The 22,803-nt window shown below is 39.3% G+C and overlaps 2 protein-coding genes and 1 long non-coding RNA gene across 3 annotated transcripts in view; 2 read left to right on the top strand and 1 right to left on the bottom strand.

The window, feature by feature from the left end:
* The first annotated feature begins 4,078 nt into the window (after positions 1-4,078).
* On the top strand, positions 4,079-8,027 carry LOC149812620 (transcription factor MYB80-like). Its single transcript, XM_089990741.1, has 3 exons — positions 4,079-4,286; positions 6,302-6,431; positions 7,250-8,027. The coding sequence occupies exons 1-3, from the start codon at positions 4,154-4,156 to the stop codon at positions 8,025-8,027; spliced, it is 1,041 nt and encodes a 346-aa protein (XP_089846867.1). The 5' UTR covers positions 4,079-4,153.
* Positions 8,025-22,803, bottom strand: part of LOC149812618 (proteasome activator subunit 4-like) — a 54,756-nt gene continuing 39,977 nt past the window's right edge. Inside the window, exons 4-11 of the mRNA XM_089990740.1 lie at positions 17,973-18,251; positions 17,789-17,884; positions 17,364-17,542; positions 11,916-11,997; positions 11,468-11,592; positions 11,273-11,365; positions 8,896-9,049; positions 8,025-8,227 (exon numbers count right to left, since the gene is read on the bottom strand). Coding sequence (XP_089846866.1) covers positions 8,186-8,227; positions 8,896-9,049; positions 11,273-11,365; positions 11,468-11,592; positions 11,916-11,997; positions 17,364-17,542; positions 17,789-17,884; positions 17,973-18,251 — 1,050 coding nt within the window. The 3' untranslated portion in view covers positions 8,025-8,185. The remainder of the gene's footprint in view (positions 8,228-8,895; positions 9,050-11,272; positions 11,366-11,467; positions 11,593-11,915; positions 11,998-17,363; positions 17,543-17,788; positions 17,885-17,972; positions 18,252-22,803) is intronic.
* Positions 13,375-16,454, top strand: LOC149812619 (uncharacterized). Its single transcript, XR_016428203.1, has 2 exons — positions 13,375-13,685; positions 16,232-16,454. It is a non-coding gene; the product is annotated as an uncharacterized LOC149812619 (long non-coding RNA).

Raw genomic sequence — 22,803 nt, 5'->3', positions numbered from 1 at the left:
AGACGGGGATGGATTTTAACCTTCGTCCCCGCCTCCATCCCTGTTTCATACCCTTCATCCCCGGTCCAAATGGGGCGAGACGGGCCCCGCTTTCCCCCGGTCCACTGCCATCCCTATATGAGATTGTAAAATAGTATTATTGATACAAGATAGGAGTATTGCAAAATCAATCTTCAGACAAAGACTATCGCAAAAAAGGGAAATTTGTCCCTCCTACCTTATGGACAATGATGATTTTTAATGTTGTAAGTAGGGGTGACAAAATCTGACCCGACCCGCCAACCCGCTTCTTAGCCGGGTTCGGGTTTGGCTTAAACGGGTTCGTGTCGTAAACGGGTTGACCCGCCTAACCCGTTTATTAAACGGGTCAGGTTCGTGTTAGGGGTATGCCAACCTGCCAACCCGTTTGACCCGTTTAATAAACGGGTTAGGCGGGCGGGTCAACCCGTCAACCCATAACCCGTCAACCCATCAACCCACAACCTGCAACCCTCAACTCGCAACCCGTGTTATCGGGTCGACCCGTTTAATAAATGGGTCACCATGTCGTGTAATCGTGTCGGGTCGACCTGACCCATTTATTAAACGGGTTAATCGTGTCAGGTCGGGTTACCCGTTTAATAAACGGGTCGGGTTCGTGTTGAGGTGTTCTGACCCGCCGACCCGACACGATTGCCACCCCTAGTTGTAAGTCATGTTTCACAAATCAGACCTCACATATGTGTTTAACATGCTTTATTTGCTAGGAATTGAATATTTGGATATTGTGTGTTTTTATTAAAAAAAGATTTTATGAGATTTAAAATTTTAAAAAAAAGGAGTAATGTTGATCGTTGAGTTTGGAACACCTGGGATTCAAACCCAAGCCCTAACCCTAACGGTAGACCCCTTTCATGAAGGACGTAGATTATCCATTCTCTTCTTTCAAGTAGACGTATGTTTTTAATCCGAGCCTCCAGGGTCAATGCTGAACCGAGGCTCTCTCTTTTTTCCCAAAGCAGGTTATATGTCTCCCCCCCCCCCCCAAAGAGGGTCGTTAGCTACATCTTGTGTTCGGGGGTCCCAATGAGCACCACGTATGTAAACATGTGTGGCTCGTATCCCCATGTTTGTCAGCATCACTTAGCGTTGGAGTCTGATGTGATTGCAAAGACTTAAGTACCCTTTCCTCCATTGGTGCCAAAAAAATGATGATTCTAGAAAAGGAGTGGTTGCAAAAACTTAAGTACCCCGAAGATGGTTATTTAAGACCCAGTCCCTGCACTGCAGAATTATCCGAGAAAGGAATCCTCCCTAGAGAAGGCCATGAACATCAACCCCCCCTCTCTCTCTCCCTTCTCTTTCTGCTTCTGTGCACATCCAACAAACGATCCTACATTGCTCCATCAAGCACCGACTGACCTGTACACTGACTGTAGCATCGTTCAACTTAATGAGTTATGAAACCTGATTCAGAGTTTTTGCCATTACAGGAGGGAGTCTAGGGGCTCCCCGTTGCACGGTCAACGGGCGGGGGTCCAGGGGGGGCCACCTTTAGCGGGGGGCAGCGCCCCCGGGCCAAATTTTTTTTGGGCCTTGTATAAATTTTTTCTTTTCTTTCCCTCTTGTAACTATAAAAAAAGAACAATAAAGTGTTTTGTTTAATCGTGGTGCTCATGTTTCCTTTGGTTGTTTCTTGCTCAAGGTTTTCGTAACACCTTTTCCCATGATTTTTCTGCTTTTTTTTTGCTATGCAATTTTGGTAAATCGCTACTCGATTTAGCGATTTGCCATCTTTTTCTATGCACGATTTTCATAAATCACTACTCGATTTAGCGATTTGCCATTTTTTTCGCTACGTGATTTTCGTAAATCGCTACTCGATATAGCGATTTACAAAAATCACATAGCGATTTGCCATTTTTTTTTGCTACGCGATTTTCATAAATCGCTACTCGATTTTGCAATTTGCCATTTTTTTCGCAATGCGATTTTCATAAATCGCGATGCCAAACACCGCCCCTTGAGCACGATCTTCGCCATGATCAGGCTGTAGTCACTAGCCAACCCGATGACAGTCTTGAGGTTCATGATGGGGAAGTCGGAGGTTGTACTCCGTTGTAGGTATACTGGAGGAAGATTCTGTTGTAGGTGTCCCTCGAAGGCGGAGGAGGAGCCACCGCAGTCGGTTGCCCGCTGGACGAGAACAACATTTTGGCCACTACTAGTAGAAAGATGATGACAATCACCATCGGATCGTCGACTCTTTGTCTCCCTTGATTTCTTCTCTAGAGAGAGAGTGTGTGTGTGTTTTACAAAGAAGGAAGAAGAAGATGACGATGAAAAGTTCAAACAGACATTTTTGATGGCTCAGGTTCGTTTTGCCGGATCACCGGCTCAGGTTCGTTTCGCTATTTAGACTTTGAAGAGTCAACATCATCCTCGACTTTCTAGATGAAGGACATGTTCGTCCTTTTTTTTGAACCGTTTGTTTTCCTTTTTTTGAATAAAAGACATTTTTGTCATTTTCTCAAACTGTCATTTTATGGTAAGAATAGCAAAAAAGGGTACTTAAGTCTTTTCAACCACACCAGACTTCGATGCTAAGTGATGTCAACATACACGAGAATACGAGCCCCATGTGCTTACATACATGGCGCTCATTCGGACCCCCGAACACGAGATGTGGGATTCAGTGCATCATCGGGGGAGAACATACACCACCCTCCCTTTTTTCCTTTATTTCAAGTATCTAGGATCCCTGATCTTAGATTGAAAGCCATGTCAGAATTGCACCCTGAACAATTTCAAGAGAATCATCCGATTCTGATTCGGAACTGAATTGAAATGAATCAGCGAATTTTAATTTAACCAGCAGATGACACATGTCATAAGAATATTAAAAATGTAAATTGTTTTTAAATATTTAAAAATAAGTTGAATCAGCATGGTTTCATATCGATTTTTGTCCGATACAATATGAATCAGACGATACTCATTTACAATGATAGTGACAACATTGATCCAAATTTTGAATGTGCTTGGATCATGGCGCCCTGCACCACTTCAATGAGCCCTGTTTTAGGTGGTGGGCAATGGGCCATCCCGGCTTGCTGAAGGACCAGGCCTGCCTGGTCAAAGCTCGCCCCGTCAATTGATGGGCCGGGCATAAGCCAAGTTGGGGCCGAGCTGAATATATGTATAATTATATTATATTATATATATGAGTTAATCTAACATTAAACTAATCCTCTTGTTAATAGATGGATTCAACTTTACTAAAATAACTAAAACACTCTTAAAATAATAACATTTTTTGAAAAGCAAGGTTAATTACTTTTGAGATAAAGAAGATAACTTTGCTAGCTTCGTAAAGTTACTTTTTGGAAAAGACATTTGATTGGTTTGGGCTGAATTTAAGGGCTTAGGCCCGCCCCATAGTGCGCTGGGCCCGGCTGCCCGGCCCATTGCCCACATCTACCCCGCGCATGCCAGCTCAAATCCTCGGATGTGAGCTCCCTGGCGTAAATTATGTAGAAGTTCATTGCCTCAAATTTGAAGGCCAATACTTGGTTACAACATGAATGGCATTGGGAAGAGCTAATGCTACTTTTCCATTATTGGGAGTCTTTCTTGCTGATGTAGTAAGATATTTTCATGGGCTCAACGAGAGAGAGAGAGAGAGAGAGAGAGAGAGAGAGATCCCAAGAGCGTGTTGTGCCATTTGACAGAGGCAACAAGAGTACGTATTGTGTAGACCATTTTGGTGTGATCACAAAACCAAGCTAATACTAATAATCATACCATATTAAGTGAGTCAACGATGAGAGAGAGAGAGAGAGGTGTATGTTTGACCGGGCGTAGTGAGGGTGAGCTACCTGCCCAGTCCCTCACGCGCTCGACGGCGTTGAATTCTTTAATGAAGTCACACCAATTTTATTTGTAAACCCCCACACGTGAATTCCTTTTTAACAAGAAACTGATCCTACACACAATTCACCACCACCACCTCCACCGTCTCCTTGTATTGCTTTCATCACCAACTCATTTGCTATTCAATAAAGAAGTTTGAATTCTCAGTTCCTTCACATTTTCCAGTCATTATATCCTTTCCGTATTCCTCTTTAAAGTTTAAACCTCTCCACCCCACAATACAAAGTACAACCTACAAAAGATGGGAAGGATCCCTTGCTGTGAGAAGGATAATGTGAAGAGGGGGCAGTGGACCCCCGAGGAAGACGCCAAGCTTGTCTCCTACATTGCTCAACATGGTACTCGCAATTGGCGTCTCATCCCCAAGAATGCCGGTAAATCTCTCTCTCTCTCTCTCTCTCTCATCGTTAGCTATGTCATAATGATTCGTGGACTCGAGGACGTGGGATTTATTCCACTTCAATGTTTAAAAAAAAATAAAAAATGGGAGACACAGAGGACCCCGATTTTTTTAATCAATAAAAACTATTTTTTAAATATTTTTAACATTAAAAATGGTTTTTATTGCAATAAAATTAAAATGTAATAAAATATTATTTAAAATATTAAAAAATGCAGTACGTATTGGTGTCCTTGTCGGCATGTCCGCTCATGTCACCTGGGACATGCAGCCAAAATGGCGTGTCCCTGTGACATAGATTGTTAGAACTTTAAACAGTCGTAATGCTTCTTACAACATAATTGACTTGTTTTTATTATTTGGTATTATTTATACTACCACAGCGTGCAGTTCCATTATTTTGGACACTCCTGGATCTAACCATAAGTATTTGATCTCCGTATATAATTCTTTTCAATGCGAAACACCTATTAAACTGGTTTTTTTTTTCAATTCTTACGTGAAGAGTTAAGACTTGAGACAGCTATATATAGTGCATCAAAGTTTTTAAATTTTAAATAAAATCAATCGATACGTTAAAACAATTAGATTTAAAGCGTGTTTGTTGGTGAATAAGTCATGGCAACACATATGAAGAGTAAATAGCACCTGCAAGGCTGCCTTTCCACTAGACAGTACGGTACCATCGATTTCCATGAGCTGTATTTAACCGACCATTTCTCCAAGAAAATGCAAACCATTGAGAAACCATCTTATCCCCCTGCTCGTGCAGGTCCCAACCAAACACTGGTTTAGGAAAATGGAGCCGAGTCTTCTAGCAGAAGAGAACCAAAGAGTCCAACCCAAATCTTCTCGTAAGGTCCAGTGTACTGCTAATCAACCGATTCAACCCTGTGCAGAGGTGAAGATTGGTGACTGCTAATCAACCCTTTCCACTAAGAGTTCAGATCCGGTGCAATCACATGGCACATGACACAAAATTTGTGCATTAAGCACCTGATTGCCCTCCATTAGGCCTTGGGCCCCACAACTGGCAGGCCCCATCCCGAAGATGGAGGGTGATGAGGTGCTTAATGCACAAATATTTGTGCAATCATATTGCATCACTTCCACTAGACAGTGGGGTGCACTTTACGAGAGCAGATCAGGCGATCCATCAAATCACTTTAAAAAAGTGATTTGACATCTTCACCGTCCATTGCTTCATCCCACAAGGACCCCATGGTCTTTATGCAATTTGTAGACGGTGAGAATGCCAAATCACTTTCCTTAAAGCGATTTGGCAGATCACCTGATCTGATCTCGCACTTTACCCATGTACAGAATTCCTTACCTTATGGTTATCAACAGGTTGGGTATGATCCAATACCAACACAGACCGCATAGGACCAGGGTCTTTCTCTTAATTCAATGGGCGTAATTAGCTAATCAGGTCAGATGCATATGATTCAAGTAGCATATGGACTCGGTTTGATTTGGACATTTTAAAACCGGACTTTATTCCTATCCCATCTCGACCAAGGTATGAAATTGTCAGCGTAAAATATTAGAAAAAAAAAGGATTTTACCAAGTTTGGATTCGGCTATCCCAGCCTGGACCCAATTCTAATCCTGCCAAGCCAGGTCCAAATCCAATCAGAGGTAGGTCCCAAACACAGTATAACGCATCAAATTGGGATACAGATCCATCCAATTCTGGTCCGAGTCCAACCAATTCACAGTCCTCCACCTACATCGTCCCTTAACGTTAGCTCTTGGATCCTGCATGAGCAGGTTAGGATCTGCACCCCAATAGCCAAAGCTAGTGGGACCTTTGGATCTTTAAAATGGGAAGTGTGGACCTCCCACTTGCATGGATCTGTTTTCTAGTCCATATGATTTGGACCCACATTAATATAGGTAGGACCCTATATTAGCATGAACCCCATGATGATCATGTAATACCCTTTTCATCTTGCTGACTTACTTCTCTGTTGTGCATGTGATCAGGCCTGCAGAGGTGTGGAAAGAGTTGCAGGCTCCGGTGGACCAACTACCTCAGGCCGGATCTAAAACACGGCGAGTTCACGGAAGCTGAAGAGCAAGCCATTGTGAAGCTTCATTCCGTAGTTGGAAACAGGCAATTAGCACTCTCAAGACTTCTTGTGTCGTTCAACATTTGATAGGCTTAACGGGAAAAAATTGAATCACCACTCCTCAAAATTGGCAACTCTTATTTTTGTTAGCAATGAGGAAGACCTCGCCGAGAATCCGGGTCACTTAATAAACCCAAGGTGGGGCCCACGACCACCCTGCCTTGCGTGGCCCCACCTTAGAAAGCTACGGACATGTCCGTACACCAACGAGTCTGAATCAGGCGCAATCACATGGCACAGAATTTGTGCATTAAGCACCTGATTGTCCTTCGTCAGGCCCTGGGCTCACAACTGAGAGACCCTGTCCCCAAGATGGAGGGTGATCACGTGCTTAATGCACAAATATTTGTGAAATCATATTGCACCCGACCTTATCACTGCACCTACGGGGTTTGATCTGTTCAACATTGACAACTCTTGTTTGATTGTGCGGACAGCAGTGTCCGCCGTCCGAGTCACGTGGGGGCCCATGCACCCACACAAACATGGGATGCACGGACACGTGAGACACTGCATCCCACATGTCCCTCTGAGATGCTTTTTGGTGTCCAAGGGAGTTCCGCCCTCCCTCGTGAAACAGGAGAGGACATGACACCGTGGACACCTTTGAAAAAACGAAACAAAAAAAGTATCCTTGTCCAACCTTAGACAAAGACACACGCGGACAGGACATGGTGTTCTTGTCTAGGCCTGCCTCCGAATTAAACGCCCCTTGAAAGTTTCATGGGGATCTGTTTCTCGGTTTAATAGGCTCTGTTTGTGCCTCATGCATAGTATTTTTTTACTGTGGCTGAGACTTCAGGTGGTCGTTGATAGCTGCTCAACTATCGGGACGCACAGACAATGATGTCAAGAACCACTGGAACACCAAGCTCAAGAAGAAGCTCTCCGGCATGGGGATCGACCCGCTCACGCACAAGCCCTTCTCCCACCTGATGGCGGAGATCGCCACCACCTTAGCACCTCCACAAGTAGCACACCTTGCTGAAGCAGCCCTCGGCTGCTTCAAAGATGAGATGCTTCACCTCCTCACCAAGAAAAGGATAGACTGGCAGATCCAACACTCTTCTGCTGCTGGACTGCCAGTTCCATGCAACCCCACAACCTCTTCAGCATGGGAACTTGCTGCAAGGCCAGATGATAAGAGTGACACCGTGCAGAAGATCAAGCTCGGTCTGTCGCGCGCCATGCAGGGCCACTTCAGCTTCGGCCCTCGCCAAACTGCTGAAGGTCTGCAATCAGCAACCTTGTTATGTGTTGCAGGTGAAGGTGCAGAAGGGTTGCCCGGTGTAACCGCCACCACCATTATTGCCTCGGAGGCTGCAGCAGGGTTCCAGTATGCTGCATCGTCTTATGGCAATGATGCGGAGGCCTCACCTTGGAGCCAAAGCATGTGCACTGGGAGCACATGCACAGGTGGTGAGCAGCAAGCAAGAATTCTGCCGTTGAAGGGTGAAGATGGTGATGATGGGGAAGAGGAACAATACAGCACCGTCGGTGCCGGAAAAGACGCCGGAGTTTTTAACTCTGACTGTGTTCTGTGGGACCTATCTGACGATCTCATGAACCAAATTGTCTAGGAAAACTGGGATTTGGTAATAAAATCCAGGAAAAGGCAAGAAATGCCTGTTTTCTGTATACAGATTTTATTGAATATAAATAAGAGCTTGCTTTTCTTTGTCCAACAAAACTTATACAACGTCCTTTCTTTCCCATATCTGAATTGAATGATACGAAATCAAGCAAAATATGAAGAGCAAGACGATGCATCAGCCAAGATCTGCACGCAGACAAATAAAAGTGTGCAAGTATGATAAAAACAGCCAATAATAATGTCTCAAGAAAAAAAAAGGTGTATAAGAAGCCAGAAAACTTTTAAACAAATTATTCAAGGGCTATTCCAATATAATCCCATTCAGTTAATAATAGGATCAATAGCTATGTGAAAGTGATCATTGTTAGCCTCAGCAATCATTTGTCCAATGCCTTTGGTGGCCGCTGTTATATTTGTATTTCAAACACAGGAGCAATTTGTGTTTTAGTAGTGACTCCACTCAAAGTGGTGGTCTGCAATCACCAAGGGCACTTTAGTAACTTCAACAAACAACGTTCACAAAATAAGCCCTAAGGTAGTTTACATATAGGCATCTAACATATGGTAAATTTATGTTTAGTCGCCTCAGATCTCAAACATTTAAGATAGTCGCGCCTAAATTGCTTTCATGACTGTCTGAGTTGCTTAAATCCTAAAGCATGGAAGTCTACATTGCGTACATAAACTTTCTAAAATAGCCGTATCGTTTTTTAGCTAACACGAGAAACCACTTAAGGTGCAACTTATTCTTAAGATAAAATAATCACTTGCACCCAGTGGATAGCTCCAGAAAGATTTCATATTAGATTATACCACTTAAGATGACTGGGAAATGAAATAGTAAAATTACTAACCTCAAGTTGCTCTTTGGTGAAGGAACCCTTTTGTAAGATCCAAGTGTCTGCATGGGTTCGTCGGAACTCAGCGACTGCCTTCATGACTGTGGATTTTATTGGTGAAGGCTTTCCAACAAATCGGGCTAATAATGTGACAGTAACAGGAAGCCAACTGCAGTGTCAAATTAAAATGGAAATAAGAAAAAACGCTTGTTAGACGATACTGCAGTGTAATACTCATTAAAAGCTACTTGTTTCTGTTTAAGCATCAATGAATAGTGATAATATATCAAGCATAAAATGGAACTTGGTTCTATTTACACATCAAGAGATCGTAGCCACGTACCAAATACAAAAGTCACTGGATGCAATGAGAATATGTGGTCCGTAACACCATTATCTTATGGATATCGATTTTGTTGGAAAATCATTTGTTACAGATATCATCATATTGAATATTTTCTAAAACTTTTGTTTATATTTGCTTTATCATGCAGACAAAATCCTCAATGCACAGAACACATTAAAGGGGGATGTCAAAGAAAATAACTGCTCAAGGACATTGGGCATCTTCCTTTTAAATGCAGACTAAAACAAGGACTGACTTAAAATCAGGTGGCTTCGTGAAAAGAAGTCATTCTTCCCTTAGTAGCTGACTACCAATCCAGGTTTTCTGCTTAGAACCAGTTTCCTGCAAATGGATCTTCACTCAATGGTAGAAGAAAAATGTAATATGACAAGAAATAACAAGAATGACCCTCATATACATCTCCTAGTCACAAACATGCAGGAAACCATGTAGTTGCAAGCAACACAAAGCCATTCAAGACCTTATTTAGTTGCAATAAATAATTCAACAGCAAGAGATGTATATTTAAGAATTGGACAAAAGCAATATACACTATCAGTATGAACCATCTGATGATGAAAACCCATAACTAAATGGTAATTTCATCATCAGAAACGAAAAGGGAGCTGAATACTACAGCTATAAGATAGTCTTCTGTCATTTACATAGCATGTTAACATCTCTCAGCAGTTTGAAGGATCCAGCCATAAAATAAGTTGCTAGAAAGTACAGAAAATGTGGATAAACTTAGCGCGATCCTCAGCCAGTGAATATGATCCAAACAAACCTGATGCGCAATGGAAAATATTTTGAACCTAATATGAATACAATCAACAAGAGACAATTGATCTGATTGATGCAGCATGGTTGATATCATGTTGTGTGTAAAGAAAAATTAGCACTAGTACATCAAATCCATGGGTTACTATTAGGGAAGCATATCATATAAATGAGTATGACATCTGGAAAAGATGGGTGTGTTTATAATGGGCAAAAACCATGGCAATCAACTACATAGAGTAGACATCCACGGACCATATTAACCCATTTTCCAGTATATCTGAAAAGCCAAGGGTGTGATCTCTGTATGGTCCATCAGCAGGTCATTTATTGAAGATGTGCAATCATAGACATTATTCAGCAATTTCTTTTTCCTCTTACAGATAACATGAAAGCTCATAGCTTAACCCATAGGAAACCCCTACAGCAACTTAGCGCATGCATGTTTCGCTTGCTTAACTCTTCCACAGAGTTGAGACTAGGGGTGGGCAATGGGCCAGCGTGACCCTCTAGTGGACTGGGAGGACTGGGCCGTTGACCAAGATAGCCTAGTCAAAGCCTGGTTCGTCAATTGATGGGCTGGGCTTAGGCCCAGTTCGGGCCAGCCCATTGAAAAATTTCAGTCCACGGCCTACCCGTTAGGCCCATGGGCCCTAATTGGGCCAGGCTATATATATCCGGGCTAGACCGAGCTAGCCCGTGTCAGCCCAGTTTGGGCCGATCCAAGGCCAAATTTAAATGCCCAGGCCCGGCACATGGCAGGCTGGACCGGGCCAGCCCGCATGCCACGCGGTCCAGTGTGATGAGTTGTTGAGCCTGATTCAAAGTTTTTGCCGTTGCAGGAAGAGGGTCCGGGGGCTCTCCCCGGTGCGGGTCCCGCTGCGCGGTCAGCGGGCGGGGCGCCCCTGGAGGGAAGATTTTTTGGAGGGGCTTATGTTTGAGACCCGGTTTCTTATGGATCAGACCCGATTTGTTTAGGTTTAGGGTTGTCGCCCTTGCCTTGTATAAATACTTTATTTTGTTTCTCTCTAGTTTTTTACTCTCTCTAGTTTGAGGGGAGGTTTTTCCACGTAAATCTGTGTCCCTCTTCTTTGTGATTTGATTGTTCATGTTTCTTCGTTTTCTTGCTTGAGTGTTTCCTAACACAGTGCCCACCTCTAGTTGAGACCAACTGTGACTTGGTTCAAGTCTGCATCCTAAGAAGCTCTAATTTCAAAACATTGAGAAATGCAGATGCAACCATTTTGTATATCTCAGAGAGAAAACCTGGGCACGTCATAAGGGACTGATAATACTGATGCCACCAGAGCCAAGACAGAACCATGCATAGAAGCTGCAGAAACATCAAAATCTGAAATCCTGCATGACAGAATTTCAATTATTTATTATGTCAGGACAAAGTTTTGCATTGTGACAGTGCATCATTTTAAAATGTTAAATCCCATGAATTAAGCACAGAACCTCAGCTTTTGTTTTGTGTAAAGAGAAAGTGCCTCTTTGAATGCTCTATCACGGAAATCCCTTGCTAGATCTTCATTGCCGCCATTCATTAGGTCTGCAAGAACGATAGCTGTGTGCTCCCTTACCTGCACATTCCACAAAAGTAATGGATTCTGGTGTTTCATATAACACAAATGCTGGAATATCTCTCCTTTATAAGTTCAGCAACTAGGACAGAAAAGCCACAGGTCCACAACCAAACATTTCTGCTTAACAATGTCAAGTTTCTTGCCCATCAGATACTTAAGAGAACTTTAAAATATGTGGGACATACTACGGATCCATCCATGCCGAAATCTGAGGAAAACTTATGATATTTTCCTTGGACAAAAAGGCTACTCATTAGATCATTTGTTCTTATTTATCATTATGATTAGAAGAATGCGGGTGAAATCAATACAGCTCCTACCTCAACTTGACTGTCTTTCAGCAGTTTCTCGATTTGCATCCAAATTTTCCTTTCATCCCCAAGAGACAGAAGGAAAGTGTGCCTATCAAAATGCATGATATCTTAGAGATGCAAAAATGTTGTCAGATAATTGCACATATATATAGAAACCAAGTTTGATGTAAACCTATGTGCAGAAACAAACTTTGAGTAATTGTGCTTGCCACAGAGGTAACATTAACCTTGTCAGCATGTTGCAAATAAAGACCTAATAAAGAATAGGAATTCAAATGCTAAAAATGAAGTTTCATATGCACTGAGGCTGAGTTTGATATTGAACACAAACTCAAGATGGTATTTTATGTCCTGAAGATGAGTTTCATATTGAACCCATAAGATCAAGACAGTACTTTTCAAAACCTGTGGGATTATGTATCCTGTCACAAGTGATGCTGTTTGGAGATCCTGAATGTCAAACACAAATATTTCTGTTTTCTATTCACAGCTGGCACACTGGGATATAGTAAAATGACAAAGTCCTTTTTTCTATTTTTATGCATTAAGTCATGCAAACAATTGGTATTTTTATAAGCTGAAAACTGCTGTTTAAAAGCTCAATGTTTGTGTACATGGTTCTGATTCTCTCTTTTCATGTTACAGTGCATCTAAACCACACTGATGGTGATAATTTCTAATATATGTTTGAAAGCTTTTTGGTTTGGTATTGGGTGATCTAAAATTGAAGGTTTTTGTTCTTCAATATTTTTTATGAACCACATGTTCCAAGATTGCATGTGTGTGAAAGCACCACCGATGTATGTAGTGTAACACCTGTGAATTTTATTGAAAAAAAAACTTGAAATTGATTTCAGTGCAAAAATATTCTTAATTACTTTAATCTAATCTATGGTGGGATCCTGAATATCCTGTTCAGATCTTCGAGGTTGGATCCCTCATATTCTATTCGGATCTTTGATATCGGATCCTTGATGTCATGGCTAGAATTGATTTGGATCTAAGGTAAATTATGTGGTTTCGCAAAGTGTAAATCGGATTTTAATGAGAAAATTTTATTGAAATCATAACACTTTAATTGGAATCGTAATAGCCTACTGGATGACTGGATCCACGTTACTTCATTTGGATCTCAGTCATCGGATATGTCAAGATTTTAATAAAGATTGTACATTGAAAGTATTAAGGTCCAAATAAAAATTTATTTTGCATCCATGGTACTTTATTTGAAGTCATACAGGAAATTTTAAAATGTTTCGGATCCTTGGGCGGATCCGGTTTTGCTTAGATGAATTCATAAATAAGTTGGATCATGGACCCATACCACCATAGCATCCATTAGGACGTGGTCCAAATTAAAAAGGATTCGGATCCGTGACCCGGTCAGTTTAAGCTTGGACCCAAAAGTCTAAATGGGTCGCGGGTCACGAGTATGGGTAATTCATACTAAGTGGGGGGGGGGGGGGGGGGGGGGGCGCGGGGGTTCATTAACGATGGGGTCGTGAAACCCCCATTCAACGAAATGCGGTTCACGCAGCCGCTGGGAGAGAGGGGGGAAACCGACCCACCTCCCTCCCACGATCTTCATCCCCTTCCGTTTTTCTTTCCATTTCTCTCTTTAAGAACCCTCATCCTCCTCTCCTTCTCGTTATTCTTCTTCTCCCTCTTGTCATCTCTCTCTCCCTCTCTCTCTCGGTTACACGGTTCGGAAAAGGGGGGGTTTCTCAGACATAGAGCAGCAGAAAAGGGGGAAATCGACGAAAAAGCGACTCAGAGGTAGGTTTTTCTACGATTTTGTGGTGTATCTGTTGCAAGTGTGTGGGCTATTGCTGCACAACCCATCTTTGTGGGTTCAAAATAGTGCAAACGCAGAAGCTCGGTTCTGCGTATGTGCTATACACCGTATGATTGGATTTGCGTGTTCTGATGCTAGGAAATCCATATGCAATCCTTTGTTATCATATTTTGAGTTAATGGACTCTGTGAAATGAAAAAAAAAATAGGTGTTACCGTGATTTCTGCAATATGCATGTCTCGATAATCTGGTATATTGCTACTCAGTCCATGTGCGTGGGTTTAACCTGTAGTATCGCAGAATCCTGGTTCTGCAGGCGTGCGATATACAGAGTTTTGCTTTTGGGCATGTGTTGATTTTAGGAAATCAACATTCAGTCATCTGATCAGCATAAATTAGATTGGAGGGTTCTGTGAGACGTAAAATCGGGAGTTCTTTGATCGTCACTTAGGCGAATTCAGAATGAGAACAATATTCGATGTGGGTTTCTTTTATTTATATGCTAGAATTACTCAGACTTCAGAAAATACGTGTCTGGCTGGAGAAATAATTTTTTTAAACCAAGCTGTCGAGTTTCATGTTTAACATTTGATAGTAATGTTATAATTATGTTCAACCTATTTGCAGTAGAGTACATTTTGGTTTCTGATTAGTCAATGAGGAAAAGCTGGGTGTGTAGTATATTTCCTGAATTATATTAAGTCCTAGTTTTGCAGGCCTTAAATTTTGAAATGTATATGCATATTGGATTCTGAATTTGCATGCTCTAGCTTAGAATGTAATGTTTGATGTGCAGCAAAAAGGATTTTTTTTTGTATCCCTACACAATATGTATGTGTGTATCTGTATGTTTCTGAATCATGTTAACTGTAACCTGCACACCCTATTGAAATAGAACCATGAAGGAACTTGATGAACTGCTAATCAGTGTTTTGGTGTAAATTCAAAGATTGAGATGTATAAAGCTGATCAAAACTAATATGCTTGTTCTGAGTTTTCCCTGCGGATTGGTTTTGTAAGAGATGTAATTAAAACGTGTCAGTGTTGCATGCTTAGATAGGAAAATATTCACCCCAAATCTGGGAACTTGACTGAGACTACATATTACAAAAAATTGTTATTCTGCGGTATTGGTTTTTACAAGATTTCATATGGTGTAAGTTCATTATTTAACTTGTAATTTCTGTTTTAAATGTATTGTATGAAAATTAATATTTGTTACATATAGTCAAAGATACAGTGAACTTCTTGTTAAGTACATATCAGAAATTAAATTTTGTTTTAAGTTTAATAACAGAAATTATAATTCTGTAAGGAGTTCCTTGATGGAAAACTAACTCTGCAATAAGATCAATGACAAAAATAGTTGATTGCATGTTGCTTTTCTTTGAGATTACTACTGGCTGATAACCATAGACTGCATACATAACTGTACACTATACCTATGATAAAATGTTGCTTACAAACATTTAAAATGCAAAGGAATGCCTGTATGTGCCCTACTCATATATATATATATATATAGTAATCATAGATATATGCTTGATGAAATGAATATCGGTATAAAACTTTACACTTACTTTTTGTGTGACTCACTTGGGAATTTAACATACCTACAAGGCTTAATGAATGAACTCATAAACGAACCTATGGGTCGGTTTAAGGTTAGCACATGAGTTGCTAAGCCAGGGTATTGAGGGTTTTGCATTGACCCTCGAGTTTATAAAGTGAATACACAAGTAAATTGGAAATATAATAATTCCTGGTTGACGATTTAAAGGTACCGGAGCACTCTGGGTGGTGGGACTGCACAATTAAATGGATAAAATTGGTAACATACTTATTTAACGTATGAATGATTGAGAAAATACTACTACTGTGGTATAATTCATAATTTTTGTGAATCCCAATGTCTTTGAGCTATTGGGTTCAGATCAGGGAAAACCCTGAAAAGTCAGGTAACAAAATTTTTAAGATAGCATCCCACTCAGACTTGAGCTTACTTTAGTGGTACACAACTCCAAGGACATGTGCTTTTAGCTTCGAGCGGCAATGACTCGTTGGTTCCTAGTCTTCGGAGTTAGGAGACCCAGACTACCAATTTGTCCTAGGCAGTAGCTCCAAGTTCTTCTGTAAAAGTTAGGGTTGTATCCTGTTAATTTGGCCTTTGGGAGTTTCTCTCGTTTATTTAACTGCTTCCTTGGGATTTCAGTTTCAGTTGGACATTTGGGTTAATAAAACACCAAGTATAATAAACTTATGAATGTTCTCTTTTATTACGGTTGCCTTGTCTTGCGAATACACGCGAGATAATTTCAGAGAAACTTAAATTAAACCTTTATATCTTTCAGTCAGGTGAAAGTTTGTGAGATTCTATGCGTGAACATTTTATTATTCACTTTGTACTGGTCATAACTCAGAAATGTAATATGTAATCGAATGTTTCTCTGTTACTCTTATAATTCTGTCTAGTATCTTCCTACTCAGACTAGTTGTCTTCTGATTCCATTTACTTTACCATTTTCAGGAGAAAAGTAAAGGAACCAGAGCGGTTGCGGGATGGTGTATGGGCCGTGATACATGAATTATTAATGTTCTCGGGATGTTTACAATTAGTTTAGTTAATTTCAATTTTGTTATTAAGATGTCCAGAACATTGGGTTTATGCTTAAATTTTTATTAGAAATGGAATGGTGGTATTTGCTTTGATTCTACCCGGTGACGTACCCGAGATGCTTAACCTGGTTTAACTTGAATATTTCCTCTATTATAAAAAAAATCCTTGAAATTTGGGTTAGATTTTGGGTCATTACATGTATGCCTTTGTTCAGACTTCAATATGCATCTGGCTCCCACACTTTTCCATGTAGAGGACAAACCTGGATAGAGTTTGATTTATCCCTATAGAAAGTCCATTATACCATTCTATCACTTCACTGGGGTTACTGGGATGTTCCAACTAAGTAACCTCATTCTAAGGTATGTCACGACTCTTAAAAAGACTGCAGTTAGTGTATGCTCATAATTCCATCAAGTACTAATGACATATCCCTAACCTTGGGGTTTCCAATGCTAGTGTCTTAATCTGAAAAAGGAGAGGCCAAGGAATGTTCAAAATTTTGAAGCCACTCGCATTCATGAGATTGAATGGTATTGCTATAGCACATGCCTTCATGGGCCATGACGAACATGACTAAGGGAAGTTGGCTAACCAACAGCATTATCTAATCTATGTGGGGTGAAAAAGCAAGATATTTCTCATGTGGATCTGACTGAAAACTCCTTTTATCATTTATATGGAATCCATTGGAAGGCATTTTTAAGAGAGGATTATTTCTTACAATTCCTTTCTCAAGAAATGATATGGGAACCCCATACAGAAGAATATAGGATTATCACAATACATGTTTTTACACAACAATGTAGAGTAATGGTGCCTTGGGAGCACTCAATATATAAAACTGTTTTTTTCTCAATGGTTCCTGCATGATATCTAAGTAAAATGACCAAAAATGGAAACTATAGGGCAACTAAAGAGCAAGAACATGTAAATGGTGAAAAGAAAAAAACAAAATAACAATAGTAACTGGAAATTTAAATTGGTCATATCAATGTAGCAAATTATCAAATAAGTGAGAATACTGGCATGTATTGCCTACCTGTACATGAAATCGTGCAAATAAGTCAAAGTTGCAAATCTAGTTCTCCAGTTAGAATCATTACAAGAAGAAAGAAGTATCGAAACTGCTTTTCCAAGATGGGGCTGTGGCATTATGTGCCATTTCAACAAATCAAATGCATCTTTGGCCAAATTTGATAGATCTTTGTTTGGTGTTTCCTGGAAGTGTCAAACAAAACTTCCCCGTTAACAGCTTAAAGAAAGCACCATTCATCCAGTAACACATTTTAGCCATCTAGTGCAAGCAGAAGAAAACCAATGCCATTACAGAAGAACAGCTATAGTATAATGCAGTCAAGAAAGCCTTTTAAAACATGTAAAAATGTACTCGTCAAAGCTCATTGGCAGGTCAGAAATATGCTAAAAATAATTGACGACTCTCACATTACTTAAATGCTCCCTCACCTGTAGTGAGATGATGGGATACAGAATGCTGACAATTATGTCAAGCAAAATTGGAGATCTTCCAGATTTCAAGCATGATATTGCAAAAAGAAACAACTGCAGGCACAAACATCACACCCATTAATGACTGTTAAAATGGAAAACAAAAGGTTACAAACAAAGAACAACAGGATAAGATGTGTACTGTTTCCATCCACTTTATCTCTTCCTGTGCATCATCATCTGCACGACCATTCTCTGGAGATAAGTCGATCTGGAAACTCAAAGTAGAGGAATGGTTGGCATTCTGAATATGCACAGCTAGTTCAGAAGCTCGTTTTATCAGATGCTCGCCCCAACTCATATCTTCAATGGAATAATTTGAGTTCTTTTCCATTTTATGTGAATGAACAATTCTAAATGATGTAAAAAACCTAATATTTGAACATAACACAGAAAGAGTGACACCAATGGCTTCTCTAACCTGCCACATTTAAGTGATTGGGTAGATGTTAATGTTAAGAAAATTGAAACAACATAATAAAGGAGAAGTAATTTTAAAAGTACTGTTTTTACATTCTCAATTTATGATGATATCATAGTGAACTATTAAAGTATTCTTTATCCTCTCATGTAATATAAACTATTTTACAAAAAAGGTGGTAAGATGATATCTTCAGCCGTCATATTCATAGATGCCCGAACACAAATAGATGCAGAAAGAGTTTTGTACATCAGCAATAAAACAAGAGATCTTTTGTATCTTGTCCAACTGATCTCTACCTGTTGAGACGTGATAAATGGTTCCAGATACAGATCCAGTTTGGTCCTGTATTTCCTTTGTAAATGGCACTTTGTATTGTTATTTTTAAGATGTTTTATATTTCCTTTTCTGGCCCCTTATTGTATTAATGATTGGGGTACATTTGTAATCCGTTTTGTATTAGAAGTATAAATAGTAGATACCACACGGCTTCCCTCATTGGGAATCATGTCTGTTACAGCCCCAAGGATGTCTCCACATCTATTCATCTTGCTTGAAGTTCTGGTGCAAATCTTTCAAGCATGAGATTGAAAACTGTAGCATTTTAGGAAGAACTAGCTAGCTCTGGGGTGAGTTGATTCACCCTCACCACAACTCATCTAAATATGAAATATTCACCAGAAAATTAAAACAGAAAAAGACAGATTACATTTTTAAGGGTCATATTCATCCACATTCACGCTGACCAGCCTGACCAAAGGTTTGACTGAGATGTCTAGGTTAATTGAGATGTATTTTATCCTAAGGGAATTTTTTCATGAAAACATATTCAGATTCAAAGATTCAAAGAAGTATAAAGAAAGAAAGCAAAGAGGGAGAAAACTTGAGCTTCATTGCTTAACCACAAAAGAATGAGAGTTACAAACATATGGACATCCCTGTTAAAATGTACATACATTTATACTTATATATATATGGTAGTATATATGTGTACATTGTAAAAGTATCTTTAACAAGATATTATGATCAAGACCTTAATATTCTTGATGATAAACACGTGCACACATACACAATAAGCACTCTTAGAACGCTTGTGCACAAAAGCACAACTCACAAAATCTCACAAATGCACAAAAGAATAAAAGCTTTATTGAAAAAACACTTGGGCTTTGACCCAAAGCCTTTAGGATACAATAAGGGGAATGCCCCTTTTTATAGAGGAAGTGGATGCCTTGGAGGGGCTCCACTTCTAGTCGTTGGAGCCCCTCCAACGATCACAAATGTGACCGTTGGAAGGGGCCCAACGACTAGATGGTGGGCCCCTCCAAGGTATACACTACCTTTTACAAAAGAAAGAAAAAGAAAAAGGAATTAAAAGAAAAATAATTACAACATATTTAAAAAAAAGAATATGTGAAAAATGACTAAACTACCCCTATGATTACAAGAAATAAATAAATATATTATATATATATATAGGTAGGTACATGTACATACATATATGAAATATATATGTGCATGTATCTTCCTATATATATAAAATATATATAATTACATTGATTTGATATTACAATTTAACACCCCCCTCAAACTTAGGGCATGATGACCGAAAGTTTGCCAAGAAGGAAGTTGAACTGCGGAGAACACAGTGCTTTGGTAAAGAAATCTGTCAATTGATATTCTGAAGTGACATACGGAAGTTCTATGATTCCTTTCAGATAGGCTTCCCAAACATAGTGACAGTCCATCTCAATGTGTTTAGTCCGCTCATGAAACGTATGATTTTTAGCAATATATATTGCACTCTTATTATCACAACATAGCTTGGTGGGCCCTTCTATTGTAATCCGCATGTCTTCTAACAACTGATGAATCTATACAATTTTCATGGTAGTAGTTGTCATGACACGATATTCAACTTCAGTTGAGGATAGAGACACTTTTTGTTGCTTCTTGTATCTCCATGAGATCAGTGAGTCTCCTAAAAACACGCAAAAATCAGTGGTGGAATAATGGTTATTTGGGTCACCTCCTAAGTCAGAGTCAGTATAATCAATTAACTTTAATTCAGAAGAAGATGACAAGAATACTCCCTTATTTAGTGTGCCCTTTATATATCTTACGACCCGCAATATGACTCATGACATTGGTGCATGTTAAAACTGAACTGCATGAGAGATATTTGGTCTAGTAATACTCAGATACATTAATGATCCCACAAGCTGTCTATAGGGGGTGAGATCGGAGAGAGGAATACCATCATCAATCTTTATTTTGGCTCCTACTATATCAGGAGTTTCACAAACCTTATCATCTGTAATACCTGACCTGTCAATAATCTCAGAGGCAAGCTTAGTTTGAGATAAAAAATACCCCCTACGAGAGTATGCTACTTCAATACCCAAAAAATAAGTTAGAAATCCCAAATCAGACATTTCAAATCTATTTTTCAAAATTGTTTTTATGCTTTTAACCCCTTTAGAATCACTTCTGGTTATAAACATATCATCCACATATAAAAGCAGAATGACAATCCCTGTATTGGTTTTTTTAACAAATAAGACAGTGTCAGTGAAACAGGATGAAAAACCCTTTTCTAACATTACGGAGTTAAACCTATCATACCAAGCCTTGGGGGCTTGTGTTAAACCATAAAGTGCTTTTCGAAGGCGAAGCACTTTCCCTTTGGGAGTCTCCATTCCTGGTGGAGCATCCTTATATACCTCTTCATTCAGATCACCATTTAGGAAGACATTTTTAGCATTCATCTGATAGATGTTCCATTTGTTGATTGAAACAACGGTGATGAGTCATCGGACAGTGACCATTCGGGCTACAGGGGCAAAAGTTTCTTCATAGTCAATCCTGTATTCTTAACTATATCCCTTTGCAATTAATCAAGCCTTATATCTCTCAAGAGATCCATCGCTCTTAGTTTTTACCTTAAAAACACATCTACACCCTATTGCTTTCTTACCCTTAGGGAGATCTTGGAACTCCCAAAGTCTTTGCTCATTGAGAGCTGAGAGCTCACATTCCATTGCTTTCAGTCATTAATCATTTTTTTTGGCTTCTTCGAAGTTTCTAGGTTCTATATAGGAATGAATGACGCTAAGACATGCTCTATGTTTAGGAGTAAAGGAATCATATGAGATAAACCTAGAAGGCATCTTTCTATTTCTTTTAGTTCTTCGCAGGTTTTCATCATTTGTGAAATTGGAACCACTAGATTCACTGTATTTTTCAATTGCACTCCTAAAACTGCTTCTATCTCTATGGGTATATGTTATAGGATCTCTCAATGCTCCTTCATTACTGTGATGGGAGATAGATGGATGGGAAGAGCCATCTTCTTTATCATTGACATCATTATGAATGAAATCGTCATCACTATCATCATCATGTGCTAACATTTCAAATAAAAAAGACTAATCCATGTTTTCTTTAAGGGGTTCACTTCTTTCAAAACCATTAACATTTTCCAAAAAACTCACATTTCTGGAAACATATAGTTTATCATTCTTAATATCATTGTAAAAAGTTGTTATGAGACATATTGTTGTGCATATGATTGCACTATATTCATTCTAAGATTTCATCTTCTTTATTGGATTGTTGATCTGAAACCTTGTTTTTTCAAATCGGTTCCTTTTATAAACTCTTCCATTTGAAAATTGATTTTTGTATGTATTGCCTTTTTATGACATTTGGATTGTCCATCACAGAATTTTATATGATGCATTCTTTTCTCTTGGCCTTGTTGTGGGGTCAGGGTTAGCCGTTGAGGTGAGTTATGTGTGCACCTCATATTATCGTATCAATTTAGATTCCCAAGGGTTATGAGTGACATGTTGTCAATTGTCTTAGATTTGATTGATAGTTGATTGGCCTCTCAATCCATATATATATATATGCTTTTGTTAATTAAGAGATGTTATTGGGGTGAGTTATGTGCATCTTGTATTCGATATCTGAATTTGAGTGTTGTGTTTCACTCATCTGTTGTATGCCCAATGCTTATAACTCTGTTTATCTGTGATGGTTATCTATTTTTGAAATCACGGTGTTTTGAAAGATGGTTAAAATTGATATTCTTATTATTAACAGCAGTATGTTTTCATTACAATCTCTTTTACCTTTTGTGTTTTCTCTTATTATGCCTCTTATCTAAGTGTCATTATATGTAGACAAGAAATGTGTATTCACACATTCGTGTATGATTTTAGCTCATTGTTGGAACTATACTTGATCTAGTCACTGATACACTTGATTTTTGAAGTGTCATTATATGTCAGTGTTATAAAAAATGCGCCTTGAGGCACGGCCCTCTGCGCCTCAAGGCACAAATTATTATTATTTTTTTTACAAGACTTATGAGACATAATCAATAAGAGTTTTGTAGGTTAATCTCATATATTTCCCAGTATTTCAGTTATGTAATCAGTTTCTTAGTATATTTTTACTTTTGTTGGTTAATCTCATATATTTTTCAGTTATGTAATTAGTTTCTTAATATATTTTAACTTTTGTTGGTTAATCTCATATATTTTCC

This window comes from Nuphar pumila, chromosome 16, assembly GCF_984573655.1.
Source record: "Nuphar pumila chromosome 16, dmNupPumi1.hap1.1, whole genome shotgun sequence".
NCBI classification, from domain to species: domain Eukaryota; kingdom Viridiplantae; phylum Streptophyta; class Magnoliopsida; order Nymphaeales; family Nymphaeaceae; genus Nuphar; species Nuphar pumila.
Note: the sequence above shows the minus strand (reverse complement) of the source record. Positions and strands in the feature narration are given on the sequence as shown.